Below are 17069 nucleotides of genomic sequence, written 5' to 3'. Positions count from 1 at the left end.
GATAACTCCATACAACCACTAATCCTGGCTGTCACTCATTCACGTCTTAATTCACGAACACGCAGTGAGCTCCTTGTTAACAGGAATGAAGGGTTTTGGAGAAAGACACTGATTAAGATAATTATTAGTGGTGGTGCTCAGATGTCTTCTTCTACCAGTGACAATCAAACTAGGGCTGATTCTCAGCCCCCAAAATGAATGAAATATAAGTCTTACTTTCTCAGCGCTGTGGGGGTGTGTGTAATTTTTTGTATCCTTGTGTGCCTCGCTTTCTCCAGGTGATGACAGAGGAGGATAAAAACGATCCTCTGAATCCTCTGTTTATCGGGCCTGAGACACTGTTGAGTCTGTACTCTGAGAAAAACTGGGGCAACTTCTGTCTGTCCTACCTGCTCACTAACAGAGACTACAGCGGAGTGCTGGGGCTCGCCTGGGAGGGCAAGGCTGGTGAGTCACTCTCGCTGCGTCACATGTGTAGGCCTCCTGCACAACTCAAACGCATGGATTCACACAAATGACACACATACACAGTACACAGTGGTTTGCACAGTTGCCTTGCAGCACCCTAGGTTTAAAAAGGTGGTTTAGTTTTCCCCACACTGAAAAAACATGTAAAGTAGGAATGCTGACGTTGCCTTGTATTTGGGGTCTAAGTGCTGCACTCTGGGGATTTATATGAAATAACTCTTGCACCGAGGATGAGACACTTAAGCTGCTTGCTTGTTCTTTAATTACTTTGTATGATTTCAACGTGTCTTTGTCACAGTCTAACTTGTTGACTCAACCTTTGTGAGCACATAACCTTCCGTAAAACCACATCTTGACAATTTTACATTTTGTTTGCTGGACGGATTAAAAGAACATAATATAATGTGTTAATTGGTTTAGAAATGCTGGTAGGTGAATTTTTAGCCAGGCATGTTGTTTCCCCCTGTTTCCATTTTTTTTGCTAAGCTAAGCTAACTGGCAACAAAGCAAATGAGTGCATTTCCAACTATCTTGCGATGGGATCCTTCCAGCCACCCGTCAACATGTTGACCCGTTAGTACGTAGTAGTTATTTCTACATTATTACATGAGTACTCAGTACTAATGAGTCGGACCACACCCATCTTTGAACTCAGCCTTTATTTTGATGAACTACACAACTGTTGTGTAGTTGGATTCAACAAAGACAAAAAACCAAGAAAAAAAAACACAGCTCTGAAAAGACAGATGGATTTAATTAAATAAAATGTATTCATTTATTTCATTCATTTATCATTTAAAATAGAAATTTGTAACATTGTTACGAAAGATAGCGCTCTTTCTTTTTCTAGGAGTGAATGGACATTTGAATACGGGCATCTGATTAATGGTTCCACAGTATTAATCTCACTTCATGTCTGCACATTTATAGTTAAAAGTATATAGATCTTTAATAGTAGAGACAAACTTAAAAGGCTATGCATAAAACATATGTCATGGTAAACAGAGATGTGAAAAAGATACCAGTCTGTCCTTGTTAAAAAGTATGAGACTTGAAAAGTGTTAATCTCTGTGTGAATCGCAGCTGTCAAAGCGTAGCTCCTTCTCTGGCTCCCAGGACTCCCTGGCCTTCATCTGTGACACAAGTCTCTACATTAAACACTCCTACACACACTCACAGTTTCCAGATCAGTGTGAATTATTTGACCCATGAAGGAGGTGAATCCAGGGTGAAGCATTGTGCAGAATTGAATTCAACTGCACTGACGATAAAAAAACAAAACAAATATGCATTAAGAAAATGTGAAACTCTTCTGCAAATGTGCACCACAGTTCATAAGAGGCATCTTCTAAGGATTTGCAGCAATGTGTTGAAAATGCAGTGCAAATGCATGTAAGCCAACCTTAGTTTTCCTGGATCACTTGATGTTATGGCACGCAGCTCCAGGAATTATACAGCTTCCATTTCAGGCCTGTTATAGAAGCAGTGTTTTGGTTTGAAAGACCAAAAGCAAAACGTGAGTAAACTCCTCAATGAACAATCCTAAGTGATTTGCATATAAATCTGGCCCTTTATTCAGCCTTACCCTCTGCTGTTGGCTCAAAGCAGTAGGAAATGTTTTTTTAATTTTCTTTCTGTTCTTCTTAAAAATAGTGATGTGCATTTTGCCCTTAAGAACTCCCCTTGGACTCACATTACAAACCATGTCTGCATGAGATATGAAGATATGAAATATTTCCTGTGGGAAACTCTGTAATGCTACTGAATTTGTTATTAGATGTTAATGATGGCAGTTTGAAGTTTCAAATTAACTTTCACACATTTTCAGTCAACATTTAATTTTTAGGTCATACTGTTTGATGAACTACATACACAAATTTAGGTCAATATAATTACAAGAGAATTAACATGAAACAACAGAATTATTCTGAATGTCAGGCAGACTGACTGTGTGTGTGTGTGTGTGTGTGTGTGTGTGTGTGTGTGTGTGTGTGTGTGTGTGTGTGTGTGTGTGTGTAGTGTTGTTGTTGTGCTAGAGGAAGTTGGACACATATGTGGGAATCGTCAAGACAGGAGGATCTTCCTGATTGATTCTATGACATTGTCTCATATGCAGCTTTTGATTGGCTAAACTGAGGGGCGTGAGAGCAGACCACCATGTGATTAGGAAGCAATGAACCTTTGACACTCTCACACACACACACACACACACACACACACACACACACACACACACACACACACACACACAAACAAACGTAGGACGCACGCACCACTCCCAGACGTATTGGTGAGGATTGGTGACTGCATTCCACAGCATGATCACCATGGTGACAGCTCACGTGAGGCACACTCACACACACACACACACACACACACACACACACACACACACACATTGTACATTCATAGTGGCAGTGACATTGTTGTGACTTCTCAGTCTCATGTGACCGCCCCAGAGAGAGAGCAGAGCATTAACCATGGATAATGTTTGACCTCCAGAAACAGATACGCTCAACCCCAACGTCTCCATCACCTACTTTCCCACTTTATCAGTGGTCTTGGGTAATAGAAAGACCTTTAATCACAGGGCCATAAACTCAAAGACCCCGATGCCCCTGCAGCTATAGCAGGGTGCACCGTGCACACACATGTAGATACACACACAACCCCCATCAATCACACCAGACTCCTCCCCTAACCTCTCCAAGTTGAGTGTTCATACATCAGTGGAGGGTTGGGGGGTTGGGGCCGAAACATCTCAAGCTTTTTCACCAGTAAAATTCCGTCTTCTCCTGAGACTACCTGAGGAACAGATAGTAATTTTCCACACAATATGCTCTGTGTTGTTGAGGGGCTTTTAGACTGTTGGCTGGAATCACTGCAGTGTCCGGGGAGTATGTTACCATAAATATATATCGTCAAAATGTTGATTTGTAAATAACCTTACCACTCAGTGTTGTGCCTGCTTGACCCTGTAAAAAGTTACATGAATATAATATTCAGTTTGTGTCCTTAGATTCGACTTTCATCTTTTTTGTGCTATTTTTTTTTCAAAAGAACAACCTGTCATCATGTGCTAGCCAAAGAGTTAATATCATATATGTTGATTCAGACAGTGGACTTATTTCTCATGTCTTAGCCCTCTTCCTCTCTTGTCACCTCCTGCCTGCCTCTCTACTGTCAGCTTTGAAATAAGGACAAAAAAAGTTGGAAGTTCAACAATGTAATAAATACACAGCAAATAACAAATCATCACAAGAGTCTAATGAGCAACAATATGTAAATGATTTACAAATCTGTTGTAAATTACGTTTTACAATGGTGCCTCCTTTATCAACAAAGATTAGCCAATGATTCACATACTTTCTTTTTTAAATAAGCGGTTTCAATATTATCATAAAGCTGGGGAATTATGTGTCACCTCTCAGATCAACTTATAATTCTTGTTGCTTGTGAAGTTGCCACCAGATCTTACCAATGAAATCTGGCAGTAAAATCATTCATTACTGTTATCAAGAGCAGAAACTCACAATGAATAAGACCCAGCTTGAATAAGACCCGTGCAGCATTCCAGACACATTAAGTCTTTTGTTTTCAGCAAAGAAAAGGTCAAATTAGTCTCACAATACAGTGAAGGTCACTGACCCCTCACACTGGAAGCAGTGATGGAAAGTCAACGGATGCAGTTACATTATTTACAGTACTTCTGGCTGGCTCCCAGAGTAGTGACTGTAGTTTCCTGAGAACTCTGACCGGTGTCTGTTTTTCTTATTAAAGGTGATATTAGGACACACAGACTCCCCTCGTGTGTTTATCCAAGGAAAGGAAAGACCCCTTTTACTATTGTTTGATTGTTCATACACCGTGTGAATGAATCTTTGCTTATGAGTGTGTGTGTGTGTGTGTGTGTGTGTGTGTGTGTGTGTGTGTGTGTGTATGTGTGTGTGTGTATGTGTGTGTGTGTGTGTGCGTGTGTGTGTGGTGTCTGTGTGTGGTGTGTGTGCATGAGTGTGCGTGTGCGCATGTGTGTGTACCTTTATATGTTTGTCTACAATGTTAATTGATAGTATATGATCAAATATGTATATTTAAGTGGGTGTTATTGTGTGTATGTGTCTTGTTTCTGTTTGTCTTTGTGTGTGTGCATTGGGTGCAAGTGATCCACAGGACTGTTTGTTTCTCCAGACCGTGTTTATCCAGTGGGCCAATAATAGGAGTCTTTCATTACGGCTCCTTTCTGTGGCGAAGACGAGAAGGAGGAGGGGTCAAAGTCATAGCTCCTCTCTGCTCGCACTGCCAAAAACCACAGCCGGGCTTCCAAAGTAATGCTCTTTCTAGGAAACCCAGCTCCTTGAATAGCCCATCAGGGGGGCCATTTTAGGTCAAAAGCAGGGAACGCTGGAGAAATGCATCCAGAATTCTTGATTATTCTGCCGGGGGAGTCTTGCTTGGCAGTTTGTGGATATATCTTTTGGTTTTTAGCAGTGAGGAGTACTATTAATAATGACAATGGCTTTTATTTTGTTCTAACTTCTCCTCTAAAGCTTAAAAATCTCACTTTGCCATCCCATTTCTGGCACAAGCCATCTTATGAGATCAATACAGAGGGATAAAATAGTCTTAGGTTACTGTATCTTCTCTCTCGGCCTCCTTCACCTGACATATGATGGTAGTGTGACGGTGTTGTCTTTGCTCCTAACCCTTACAGTACCCTCATTGTTTCTACAACAGCAGAGATAGGAGGCACTTCTGTTTTTGTTTTTTGACCTCTAACTGTTCCTCATCGTTCCTGAACGTCACACTTACGCCCACTGTGTAACACAAACATGCCAATGGGAGATCCAGATGCCCACGACTGGTTCCCACAGTCCTCTGGGACATCCTGTGAACTCAGATTTCTCTGAAACGGCGCTGAATATATGGAACAGACATGCACCCACCAAAATGTTGGTGCTGCTGACCACATTGTGTAAGAGGTGTTACATAAAAGGCATGTGAACTGCTGAGGCCTCCAATCTGAAACACACACGTGTACAAATGGATGGAACCAATGAAGTGACAGAATGGATGCATGGAAATTACTCCCACAGGAGCGGATTGCGTTAAAATGGTGGTGGCAATGATTGCTGAGAAAATTATGATGGATAAGGCGGAGCACTGAAACATTTATTGGGCTTACATTAAAGATATCGGAGGTCATCATTCTTCTAGGTTCAGTATTTAGCAGTTTTTTGCATGCATCTTGTTTTGAATCAAGAAATGTCACAAATTTAAGGAATGGTTTTGTTAAACTTAAGTCCTGGGGGAAGAGCTCATGTGTGTTACTCTAATCTACAAGTAGTCTAAAGAACCATATCATAGGTGCTCAGTTTGACCAATATGACTGGTTTCTGTAGAACTAGTCGTCTGGCTGGTCTGCTGAAAGATGATGTCACAGCCCAGCCGCCCATCCATGTGAATGTGGCCAGGTGTTAGTCATTGTGGGAATGGCTTTCAGGAATATTACATAAACCCAAAGGCAATGGAGGCCATTGGAGGCCAAATGTCTGTGCAGGCTAGAGGAGGTCTGCTGGCATGTCTGTCTGCACCTCCCTGTCCCCGGGGGCCTCAGAGGTTGATAACACTTCAGGAAAACATTGTTGGTTTAGGATATGTCCAGTAGCACACGGTCAGTTATGCAACCATGTTGTCCTGCAAAGTGACAAGTAGGTATGTTTTCATTAGGTCTGCAGCTCTCTTTTTTATTGGGCCTGTTGAGTCTACATTTCAACACTTTTGTTGCAGTAGGATTTATGTGCGATCATCATATTCATGAGCTGTCAACTTCTCATTCAGGCTCAAAAGATGTAATATTTCCACCTTCTTGCTGTGCAATACCTGCTCTGAACTATAGATGGTAAACTACATAAACCACAAATAGTAGAGTAAATGATGCTTAGACTTTGCTCTTTACATAAAGAGATAGTTGGAATTAATAATTGTAAAATTGGATTGGTTGCCCATACACAGTAATGAATAGCAAAAGAGACAGAAGATCGCAACGCATGAGAAACATGTTGCAACAGCAGCAGTAATACTAACACACACACAGTGTTTAAGACCAAGTCATTCAATCATTAAAGAGCCCCTCCAATGACAATAAAGTTTTTAACGTTGTCTATATGATGTTTTTTATATAATTCAAAGCATATCATGAGCCGTAAGCAGTCAATGCTATGACTGAGTATTTCCACCTTTCCACCTTTTTTAACCTTTTATTTACCTGGACAACATCTTATTAAACACATTTACATTTTACTCAGTAATTATTTATTTCACTTGTAATTTACTATATAGGACCTCACAGGAATTTTATCCTTGGCAGCATCAAACCTGCCAGCTCCATGTTTATCCTCTCATCTCTTTGTTATTCAGGTAACTGGGGAGGAATATGTTCAAAACAAACCACCCTGCGTAACGGCCAGACCGCCACCCTGAACACAGGTCTGGTCACAATTCAGAACTTCGGACAGTTCCTGCCTACACGACTCGTCCAGCTGACCTTTGCTCACGAACTCGGCCACAGCCTGGGATCTCCGGTCAGTCGCCATCCTTTACGCCACACCCTCTTCACCTTAATCTGCCTGATGCTCAGAAATCCACTCAGTCCACTTTTAGACAACCAAACCAAACAATGCACTGCACACAATGTCTCCCCTGACATGCACCTGGTATTTGAAATATTATATCCTTTCAAAATTGGAAACCTCCGTTTTAAAGGGATAGTTCAGGTTTGACCTTGGGGTGTGTGAGGTGCTTATACATGGTCAATGTATTACCTATAGTAGATTCAGATTGGCATGCTGCCAATTTAGAGAAGCGGCCTGGAGTAGCAGCATAGGTGTGCTTGTGTGTAGGAGTCTGGTAGCTAAATGCATTTTTTAAAGTGGCTAAAACATGTTTTTGCGGCTGGCCCCGTCCATAGCAGCACATCGCTCATCTTTTGTCCGGGAGCTTCTCTGAACTAGTAGTGCACTGATCCGAATCTACTGCAGGTAATAATTTGACTATGTAAAAGAACCTCACATAACTCAACTTCAAATAACTATAATACAAGAATTACTTTAAAACTTTAAAATATCTTTTAATGTCATACAGCAGACAAGCAGTGCGGGGCAAGTAACTAAAAGATCTAATCAATATGTCATTACAGATGGTCTATTTGAAAAAGCAAAAAATTACGAATGTAAACAATTATTTACATCACTTGTTCAGAAAGAAACTGTAAATGAGACATTGACACTCTTAGGAAGGAGACAAGATGTATTAAAAGCCTTCAATCAGGCATATTGGTTGAAACACCACCCGATTTCAACCCCACAAAGTCTTCATCAGGGTGGAAACAGTAAAAACTGTAAAAACACATTGTCAACACCTGGTACTCTTTTTATACAGCACAGGGGAAGTAACAAGCAACAATGAAAAAACATAACTAAACTACCAACCCAATCACATCAACATTAATATCATGAAAGAGAAAAAGATAATAACAATATTGCGAAATATCTGCTACCTGATTTGTGCATTTGCTCAGCTGAGTGTAGTATTTCAGATGTCTGTTAAACTTTGCCCAGTTTTACTGTAAATCCCCTCCAGGGCCTCAGTGACCAGGAGTTCAAACATGTTAGTCCTACATGAGAGCATGCGGGTTTGTGTACTGAATGATAATTCAACATGATGAATCTCTGTGATTCAGATTTTAGACTTACTTCGAATATTCTCCCAAACATGGCTGTTTGCACTACACCAGAACAAAGTGTCTGTGAATGATTCACTTATGTGGGCATTGGAGGCCTTGGCCTTTAATGACTGGTTTGCTTGATATGAACCCTTGACTCACTATCACTGGGTAATCTGAAATGAGGGAACAGGAGGATCTCTGATATTCTCTGGTATATTTTCACAAGCTAGCCCATAAAAAATCCTCCACTTCTACCATATCAACAAACAGCTTATGTGTACACACAAATGCCTGCACCTCTCGCCATATGTGACAACTGCAAACACCTGCAACCTTTGTCCCACTGCGCAAAACGCCAGCCGTGCTTCTCCATCTCTTTTCACCCTGGCTTCTGTTATTCACACTTGCACAGACCAAAGAGTCCTCTGAGGCGTTCCTGAGCAGATTAGTTCTGCTATGTCAGACCCCGCAGGCTTTTTATAAGTTAAACTACCATGAGTTCTCCTGCTCTGGCCTGGTGTCCAAGCGCCTGTGAAAAGGCATGTCACATTGTTTTCAAGCCAGACAGGTTGGAAAAAGCACATGAATAGCTTCACCTGAGAGTTGTGGTAGGTATGGTGGCGGGCTTCAGTTGTCTGACCAACAGTCCAAAATCTAACAATGTTCAGTTTACAATCATAGCATCAAAGCATCATATTCTCACATGGGAGTAACCGGAACCAGATAAACAATAATAAACAAACAGTTAAATAATAAAACTGCCGATTAAAGGTGGAGGAAGCAATTCTGGAGAGAGACTGTTGTTATTTGAACTCAACAGCAAAACAAATACACCCCTCCCTTCAGTGCTCCTTTAGAAGCTCAGTCCCAGGGCACAGCAACAACACAATGGTGGAATTCATCCACAGCGTCTTGGTGGATACTCTCTCATAGCTGAAGCAAAACAAACCTTATAATATAAAATGTCATGAAACAAACGACGTGAACACAAACAATGGAGTAAAAACTAGCAAGAAATAGTTGTTTAGATTGTTTGTGACAGCTATCACAAGATCGAGAAAACAGCACAAAACAAGGGCGACCTAGTGGCTTTATGAAACGTAGCAAAACTAACTAACTAACTAACTAACTAAACAGAGCAACCTCTGCATCCGTCTTCATGCCTTTCTCTCAGGGATTATCCACCATAGTTGGACTGGCCATCACGACTACCGGGACAATCCCGGTGGGCCAGTGCAACGTCAAAACATCTCTAAAGTTTTTACCCACACCGTCAGTCTCTTGAGTGGCCCTCCCTGTGTGCCTGTCATTCAGGCTGCAGGCCTGTCACAGTGGATAAGACCAGTGCTGAAGTTCTTTCACAGTCCAACCATGCAGTCTCCACCATTGGAAAGCTTTTTCTTTTTTCTTTTTTTAAATTTTTGTTCCTCTGATGTCTACTCTTTGGCTGTTCCTCTGCCATCATTCTTGACAATACGGTTATATTGTGGAGTATACACCATAATCACGCTCCCGTTATTTAACCTATTTTGCTCCCCCTCCCCTCTTCTCTTCTTCTTTCCCTTGTCCTGTGCACAAGCATCAATGCCCCCTATTGCTGACTAGTCGGAGTAGTGTTGTGTGACTTGGTCTGCACTTTGTTTATTTCAAATGTATAAAGCCAGAGCTGTGTTGCAACACCAGATTTCTTTCAGCGCACACACAGAACAGACAGCTTGTGGACCAAGAGGAGAAATTCACTGAATTTGACAAAAACTATGTTGGATTAGAATCGTTCATTCTTCCTTTTCTTAGTGCTTCCCACCATTTTTGTTGTCAGTCTGACTGTAGCAGTAAAGGAGGTACAGTGTTCGTGAACAGTGCAGCTCGTTTTTAGCTGTGTTACCACAACATGGCAGAGCACGACATTACAGTGGAAACCTAATTCAAGACTAAGTTGCTTTATAAGATGTGGCTGAAAATTTGACACAAGTTAACAGATGACAAAGATAGTAAAATAGATATACTGTTCTTAAGAAACTGCAAAAACATCTGCACAGCTGTGGCGAAGTGTTCTGCCAAACCCAGAACCGAAGATATTGACAAACACAGTGAGCACTATAAAATTAGCACTTCATTCACATCCATCAAACTAACCGAGGACAGATGCAGAAACACCCACATCTGAACATGTTCTCTCTGCATGTGTCCATGTTAACTTCAAGTCTACGCTTTGGTTTTTAATTCACCCGTGAGTTTGACGTCCAGAAGATACTGATACCACTGATAAAACCATCACACCATCATATACATGCTGACATGCAGGGAGGAGGCGTTCAAGGGAATGTTTCACAAATGTATCTCGGAGTAAAGCTGGAGGAGCTCTTTGTTCTGTCCCTGATGTCCCACACATGGAACACCACATTCCTCTGCTCTTTCAGGGCCATCAGATTCCAGAGGAAGCTTTTGACTGTCGAGAGGCTCCACTTTGGATTTGAAACTATAACAAAGATAACTTTAAAAGTCAGAAAGGATCTGTAATATAGCTGCTGTTACAGGCACCATCTTCCACTGTCCGTGGACATTACTGAATACATTTTGACTGTCTGCGATTTCCTATAACAGGCTACTGATATCAGCAACAAATGGAGTTAATTCCACCGTCTGTGGTTAAGAGGAAAACAAACTGTTTCAGCATGGGTTAGATCATTTGTTTCCCCCTGCTGTTTCAATTTCTATTCACTCAGTGTCAACATGCATAATGTCTCAAGAAAGATATAAACTTGAACTTTCATTTTCTAGTATTTTGTCTGTGTTTCAGCACGACGAGGGCTCTAACTGCGGGAATCTTGGTTCCTCTGGTGGTAAAGGCAGGTACCTGATGTTCCCTCACGCCACAGATGAGGTGCGTGAAAACAATGAAAAATTCTCCCACTGCAGCATCAAGCACATCAGCAAGATCCTTAAGTTGAAGAAGGATGACTGCTTTGTGGGTGAGGAGGAAAACGTACGACAACGTGCACCTGCATGTTGCCTGATGAGTTGTGCAGATATGGGGCAAATGTTTACACTGTCATTATTCATTGTAAATAGTTAGGCCTATAGTTTGTCTTCACTTCATGTGTCTTTACTTGTGTATGCTTATCTGCTTGTCTGTTCTTTTTTTTTTTTCGGGCCAGTCAGCAATCAGCCCATCTGTGGAAACCAGATTGTAGAGAAAGATGAGGAGTGTGATGTCGGTCACAACAACACAGACCCTTGCTGCTACAGCGCTAAAGAGCCTGCAGGAGTCCAGTGTCGCCTCAAGCCTGGTAAAGTCTGCAGGTACTGGATACGTAAAAGTAAACACACCATCAAAGTGTGCATAAAATGTAATAAAAGGTGATCATAAGACATTGGCATTGTTTTCAGTTTGAAAGGTTTTTTTTTTAAATGTCAACCGTTGACCGTGTCAACCTTTCATCTGAACAATTTTTTCTGACATCCTATCTTCTAGGTGTGTCTCTATTTTGTTTATATGTGGCTTTCATGTGTATCTGTCGCCCTCACTATATGTTTACGACATCCTCTCACTCATCCATCCATCAGTCCGAGTCAGGGCCTGTGCTGCAGTCATGATTGCGGGTTTAAGCCGGCCAGTCAGACCTGTGATGAGGAAACTGACTGTCAGAGGGAGAGTGTGTGTTCAGGCCTTTCCCCGCTCTGTCCTGAGCCAAGCGCCAAGGAAAACTTTACCGTCTGCAGTCAGGGCACACGCGTCTGCCTGAACGGGGTGAGGCAACCACATCCACTACACCACAGTGTGACAGTATGGTTCAACTCAGTTGCCCAACAACAAGGCAAAGTGTGCAGGGATGTTGCAAAGCTGGTCCTGAAAGAAAAATGTATTAGCTATGTTGCATTCCAGATCATTCTTGAACTTGGAAACAGCCGATGCCAAAACAGTCACACAGTAAGGTCCATTTGGATGCTGTTCTGGAGCTTTTAGTTATATCACACTAAGTCTTCTAATAGCTTTATGTAAAGGAGGATACCAACAGCTTTATCTATATGAACCCATTTTAAAAGCCATGCAACTGTGCGTCTATCGGCTATTTCCTGACTGTTTTCTTATTATCGTTATTCTGCAAAACTAATTCTGTATTATCTTCAAGTGAAATTCTGAAGTTGACAATCAGGTATTTACCAGTAGATTCACCATCCAGTGAGCGTATTCACGACCCACTTTATTCGTGAACAAAAACAGCATTACAACACAGAATTACTGAGAAGATCCGTGATACCAGAAGACAATAGTGTGTGACCCCTCATTAGCTACACATGATAAATTGTCCTCTGGGGAGGAATTCACTCCAGCTGTGAATATTTCTTCATCACGTAATATTATTTTCCAGAGGTGCTATGTGTGCTAACTCCTCATCACCTGATCCATGAACATGGAACTAGAGAAAGGCTTTTTTGGGGATGTGTGAATGTAAAAATCTAAGGAAACGGATCCGCAAATAAAGGTGTTGTTTTGTTTATAATAGCCAAATGAATGCTAAATTATTTCAAATGACTTAATGTTTAAGTCCTGAGAATCAAATGAGTGAATAGAAAACAGGAAAACAGGCTTGAACTTCTAAAACACAACTTCTAAAACCACATATGTGAAGCAGATTGTCCGTGTGTTTGCCCAAGATTAAACTGCCCTAGATTCCCAAAAGCCCGGGTAAATAAATTTGAGCAGTGTTTCACTGCTGTCGCTGGTCCAGAGTTTAAAGTGTGTTTCACCTGGGTGTGGTTTTATTGCACCTGTAACTGCACCCAACTGTGATGTCACGACGTACTGACACACCCTGATGTGCACCTCTACATCTGAGCGGCACTGGAGCTCAGCACCACACGATTTAACTACAAATCTTGTACATTTATGTATATTGTTTGTATATTATTTCACATACTGCAATGCACCAACATAATTTACAGAAGGTCCATCTCTTCTCTTCCTCCGCTTCTCTCTGCAGGTCTGTGCTGAGTCTGTGTGTGTGAAGCATCGCCTGCAGCAGTGTGACTGTCCAGGAGACTCCATGAAGGAGAAATGCCACATGTGCTGCCAGCAGCTCGGTAACCATGAGCCCATGTGTGCTCCAATACCGAGGAATGTGTTTACACTTTGTGGCCCAACAAAACAGCCTGGGTCAATTTGTACAGGGGTCACCCACATACATTATTGTTTTCCATTAGACAACGTCATAAGCACTACAAGAGACACCGTCTGATGTGATGGTCATGTAGGTGGAATAACATGTTTTGTAAAGGAGATTTGAATATCACATTTTAGCAAGAAATGTGAGTGGGCAAACCTTTTATTCAGGAGTCTGGTATCAGTGCTTTAAAGAGGTTAAATACAGCTTTTGTATTATTAAGTGCTTTCGTTTTGTAGACACAATTGTACAAAAATTCTACTACCACCAGGGGGTGTCATTGACAGAAATTTTCACATTCAATACAAATATTTATTCTTTTGTTTTGTAATTATTTTTTCTCTCTGTCTACGGCAGATAAGCCTGAGACTTGTGCCAGCACCACCTCCTCCGTGCTGTCTCGTCACTTTCAGAGAAAAGCGATGCCGCTGGTCGGTGGGGCTCCGTGCTCTGGAAACCGAGGTTACTGCGATAAATTCCACGTGTGTCGCCTGCTGGACGCAGACGGCCCCATCGCACGACTGAAGAACTCTTTTTTCCAATTTGAGGACTTCAGTGATGTAGCAGAGTGGATGAAGGTGAAGGTTTCCCATGATTAGTCTGATAGCATATTCAGCATTCAGACATTAAGCCGTGGAGGGCATGTCACAATGAAGGTGAAGAGTATTGATTTCTTAATTCTTAAATGGAATTACAGGGAACTGCTACAGTCAGGCATGTCTCCTATCATTCAGTTTAAAAAGCACCATTATATAAAATACAGTAATACTGTAATGACTGACTCCAATCAAAGTCTAATCTTAAACTTAGATGAGATATTTTACTTTCTTTTTAATTTACTTTTTTACAAGAAGAGTTAATGTGCAATACTTCGGATTTTTTAGAAGATGGTTGTTTCCTGCTTTAGTGTAATAATTTGATGTACACAAAAATTGTAACATTTATTCAAGCTGCCCCACTGACTCAAATGACCTGATCAGTGGTTATTGGTCATCAGGTCAGACTAGAGGTTTCAGCATTACTATTATGTGGTTGAAAAATGATTCCTCACCTCGTGTTATAACTGAGGAAATCATCTTTGTAAGGAAGCAGCAGATGTTTTTCTGAGGTCACATCTTCGGCTCAGCTCACTGTGTTTGTTAAACTTCCTGTCAGGATGTTCAGCTGTCTTCAGTGTTTAAGTTGTAGCTGCCTTTGAGGTTCAGTTTCTCATGACAGCATGGAGAATCAGGAATGCCCATTTGGGTTTAAGAGCGCTGCAAGGATCAGCCATCCACTTCACTGGAGGCAGAATTGACCCTTCGCTTCATTGTGTTTTTTCTCCATACCTGTGTCGCTGACTCTTATGCATGAAACTACTGACGACACTGATCCTGTAGGCTGATCCTTCTAATCAGTCAATCTTTCGTAGTGATGTAGTCCCCCAAAGATGCAAGTAATTAAACAAGTAATGGACATGGGAGTGCACTACATCATACCAAGTATTTACTGCATTGCAAAAGTGTGTAACGGGGTGTGATAGGACCCACATGCAGCACAACCAAACAGATGGATAGTTTGAAATGACCTTTATTGAAATACCAGCAAAGATAACACACACAGGTGGGTATGAGGAGTCGAGGATGGGGTCCGGGGCTGGAGAGTCCGGGGTCCAGTGAGTGGAGCGAGGTGACTGCGCTCACACACACAGGGGAAAGCTCTTGGACCCGAAGACTGGGGCTGGCGGTGCCGAGCGTTAGGGAGCAGGCTGGAGATGTCGTCGAGGTAGCTGGAAAACGTCCAACAGCCACAGGGACGGGCAGAAGGGGAACAGGAATCGCACAGGCAGAACTCGTGGTCGGGGACAGAAGGCTAAGGTGTTCACCGGGGCAGAGACGAGGCAGGATGGTCAGGGGCAAGCAGGGTCGCAAACAGGGAGTCAGTCCGGGGATAATCGCTGGAAAGTTAAGCATGACGCTGAGAACAATCTGGCAAAGAGCGAGTGAACCGGGGATGTATATATAATGGTCTGATTGGGGCTCGACTGCAGCTGGGGGCAACAGGTGAAGACAGTGAAGCTGATTAGGAGGTGTGGCAGAGTGGGGAGTAACAAATCGGCATAGCAGGCTGTGACAAAGTGTGGGTTTTCAGTGCAAGTTCATAAGTTCAACCAAGAATATGACACCAAAAACATTACACCATAGTTTTTTTTATTTTTTTTTTATGTTTTTTCAAACTCAACTTGTTGCCAACTGCCCTAACATTGTCTTAAAAGTACAGTGTGTGGGTAGTAGTAGCAGTGAACTACTCTGATAGAAATGACCATGTTTAAGTCTTGACATTCAAGACAGTGCATTTAATGCAATATTTAGTCATATTTGACTCAATAAACATTGTGCAGGTTGTTAGTATTACAACATTACTCAATGAAAACAGATGTTTAGAGCTCAAGCGATGATCTAAATGTCATTGGTTGCATTTGTGAATAATTCCAGCTGCACCTCCAGTCAATGGAAGAAGCACTGATGCTAACTCAGCGGGGTGAAGGGGAACACTTAAATAACTTGCCAAACATCTGGCTAAGACATACAGTCAACCAACAGTAATCCAAACTGGAGTAACACAAAAAACCATAATGACAAGACAACGTTTGTACAATAGTCTTTTTCATTTGTCTGTCTCTGCAGGCTCATTGGTGGGCCATCCTGCTGGCTATCCTGACTCTGTCTGGAGTGATGGGCTGCACCATCTGCCTCTGCAGCCGCACCCTCAATACGGCTGACCTGGAGTAACCTCTGACCTTCTGGGAACTATCCTCACAATGACGCACAAATTCATTTAGATTATGAGGGGTTTTGAAGTGTCAAGGCCACATTCAGGAGATTCCTTTTTTCAACTTTGTTCCACATCTCAAGTGGGTGGTTGAGTGGTTTGCAGGTGACTCGTGAGGACACACCTGCTCGGTGCCAATTTTTCACTGACTGATATCTTTCGACGTCATTATGCATCTGTCATTTCTTTTCCTCGTGTGACTTGTCTGTTTACATTTCAGCAAGTGTGTTCTACAACGTGATGCATGTGTTGTGGAAAACATGGCTGCTGCTGCTGCTGTGGGTCCATCAGCCCTCTCAGAGGAGCCACATACTGTAGCAGTGCACCTACAGTGATTTAAAGGGCCATCTGTCCCTACAAAGGCTGGTGGGATTTAGCCTGCGATGTCCTTACTGCTGTGTTTGAACTTGAGTGCTAATTTGAGCCTAGATGAACATCCAGCTGTCCACCACAGCGACACTTTCAATTTTAATATTGTCACAGGAAGATGAGATACCAAGTGGAAACTGATGATTGACAGGGCCTTGGGTCTAAATGCTGTCAGTTGTCTGAAAAAGGTTCTGATGTTTAAGTTAATAAAGCGACAGTAAACACATTTATCATCTCAATGAGCAATTGTTTACCATTTATGATTTGCAGTGGTTATAAGTCACTTCAGCACATTTACTCAGGTTCTGTGCTTTTTACCAAGTACCTGGACTACTACTACTTCTACTACTACTACTACTACTACTACTACTACTACTAGTACTACTACTACTTAACTACATTTCACCTCAGAAGGAACTTTTGTACACCACAATTTTTATTTGACAGCTATATGAATTACTCTTTCAAAAATTGCAAGCAGTAACTAGTATTTTAGGTAGTTTCTTGTCTAAACTTCTTAGGTTGACTTAGAG

General features: G+C 41.9%; 1 protein-coding gene across 3 annotated transcripts in view; it reads left to right on the top strand.

The window, feature by feature from the left end:
* si:ch1073-396h14.1 (disintegrin and metalloproteinase domain-containing protein 10) overlaps positions 1-16762 on the top strand; it is a 28019-nt gene extending 11257 nt beyond the window's left edge. For 2 of the 3 annotated variants that reach the window (XM_056377669.1, XM_056377668.1), the window contains 8 exons: positions 279-447; positions 6886-7049; positions 10992-11163; positions 11350-11494; positions 11759-11942; positions 13177-13276; positions 13714-13934; positions 16023-16762. In XM_056377669.1, coding sequence (XP_056233644.1) covers positions 279-447; positions 6886-7049; positions 10992-11163; positions 11350-11494; positions 11759-11942; positions 13177-13276; positions 13714-13934; positions 16023-16127 — 1260 coding nt within the window. In that variant the 3' untranslated portion in view covers positions 16128-16762. Of the gene's footprint in view, positions 1-278; positions 448-6885; positions 7050-10991; positions 11164-11349; positions 11495-11758; positions 11943-13176; positions 13502-13713; positions 13935-16022 lie in introns of those variants that run through there. The other variant, XR_008827980.1, reaches the window with a different exon arrangement.
* The last annotated feature ends 307 nt before the right edge of the window (positions 16763-17069 follow it).

Source organism: Seriola aureovittata, chromosome 6, assembly GCF_021018895.1.
Source record: "Seriola aureovittata isolate HTS-2021-v1 ecotype China chromosome 6, ASM2101889v1, whole genome shotgun sequence".
Taxonomy (NCBI): domain Eukaryota; kingdom Metazoa; phylum Chordata; class Actinopteri; order Carangiformes; family Carangidae; genus Seriola; species Seriola aureovittata.
Note: the sequence above shows the minus strand (reverse complement) of the source record. Positions and strands in the feature narration are given on the sequence as shown.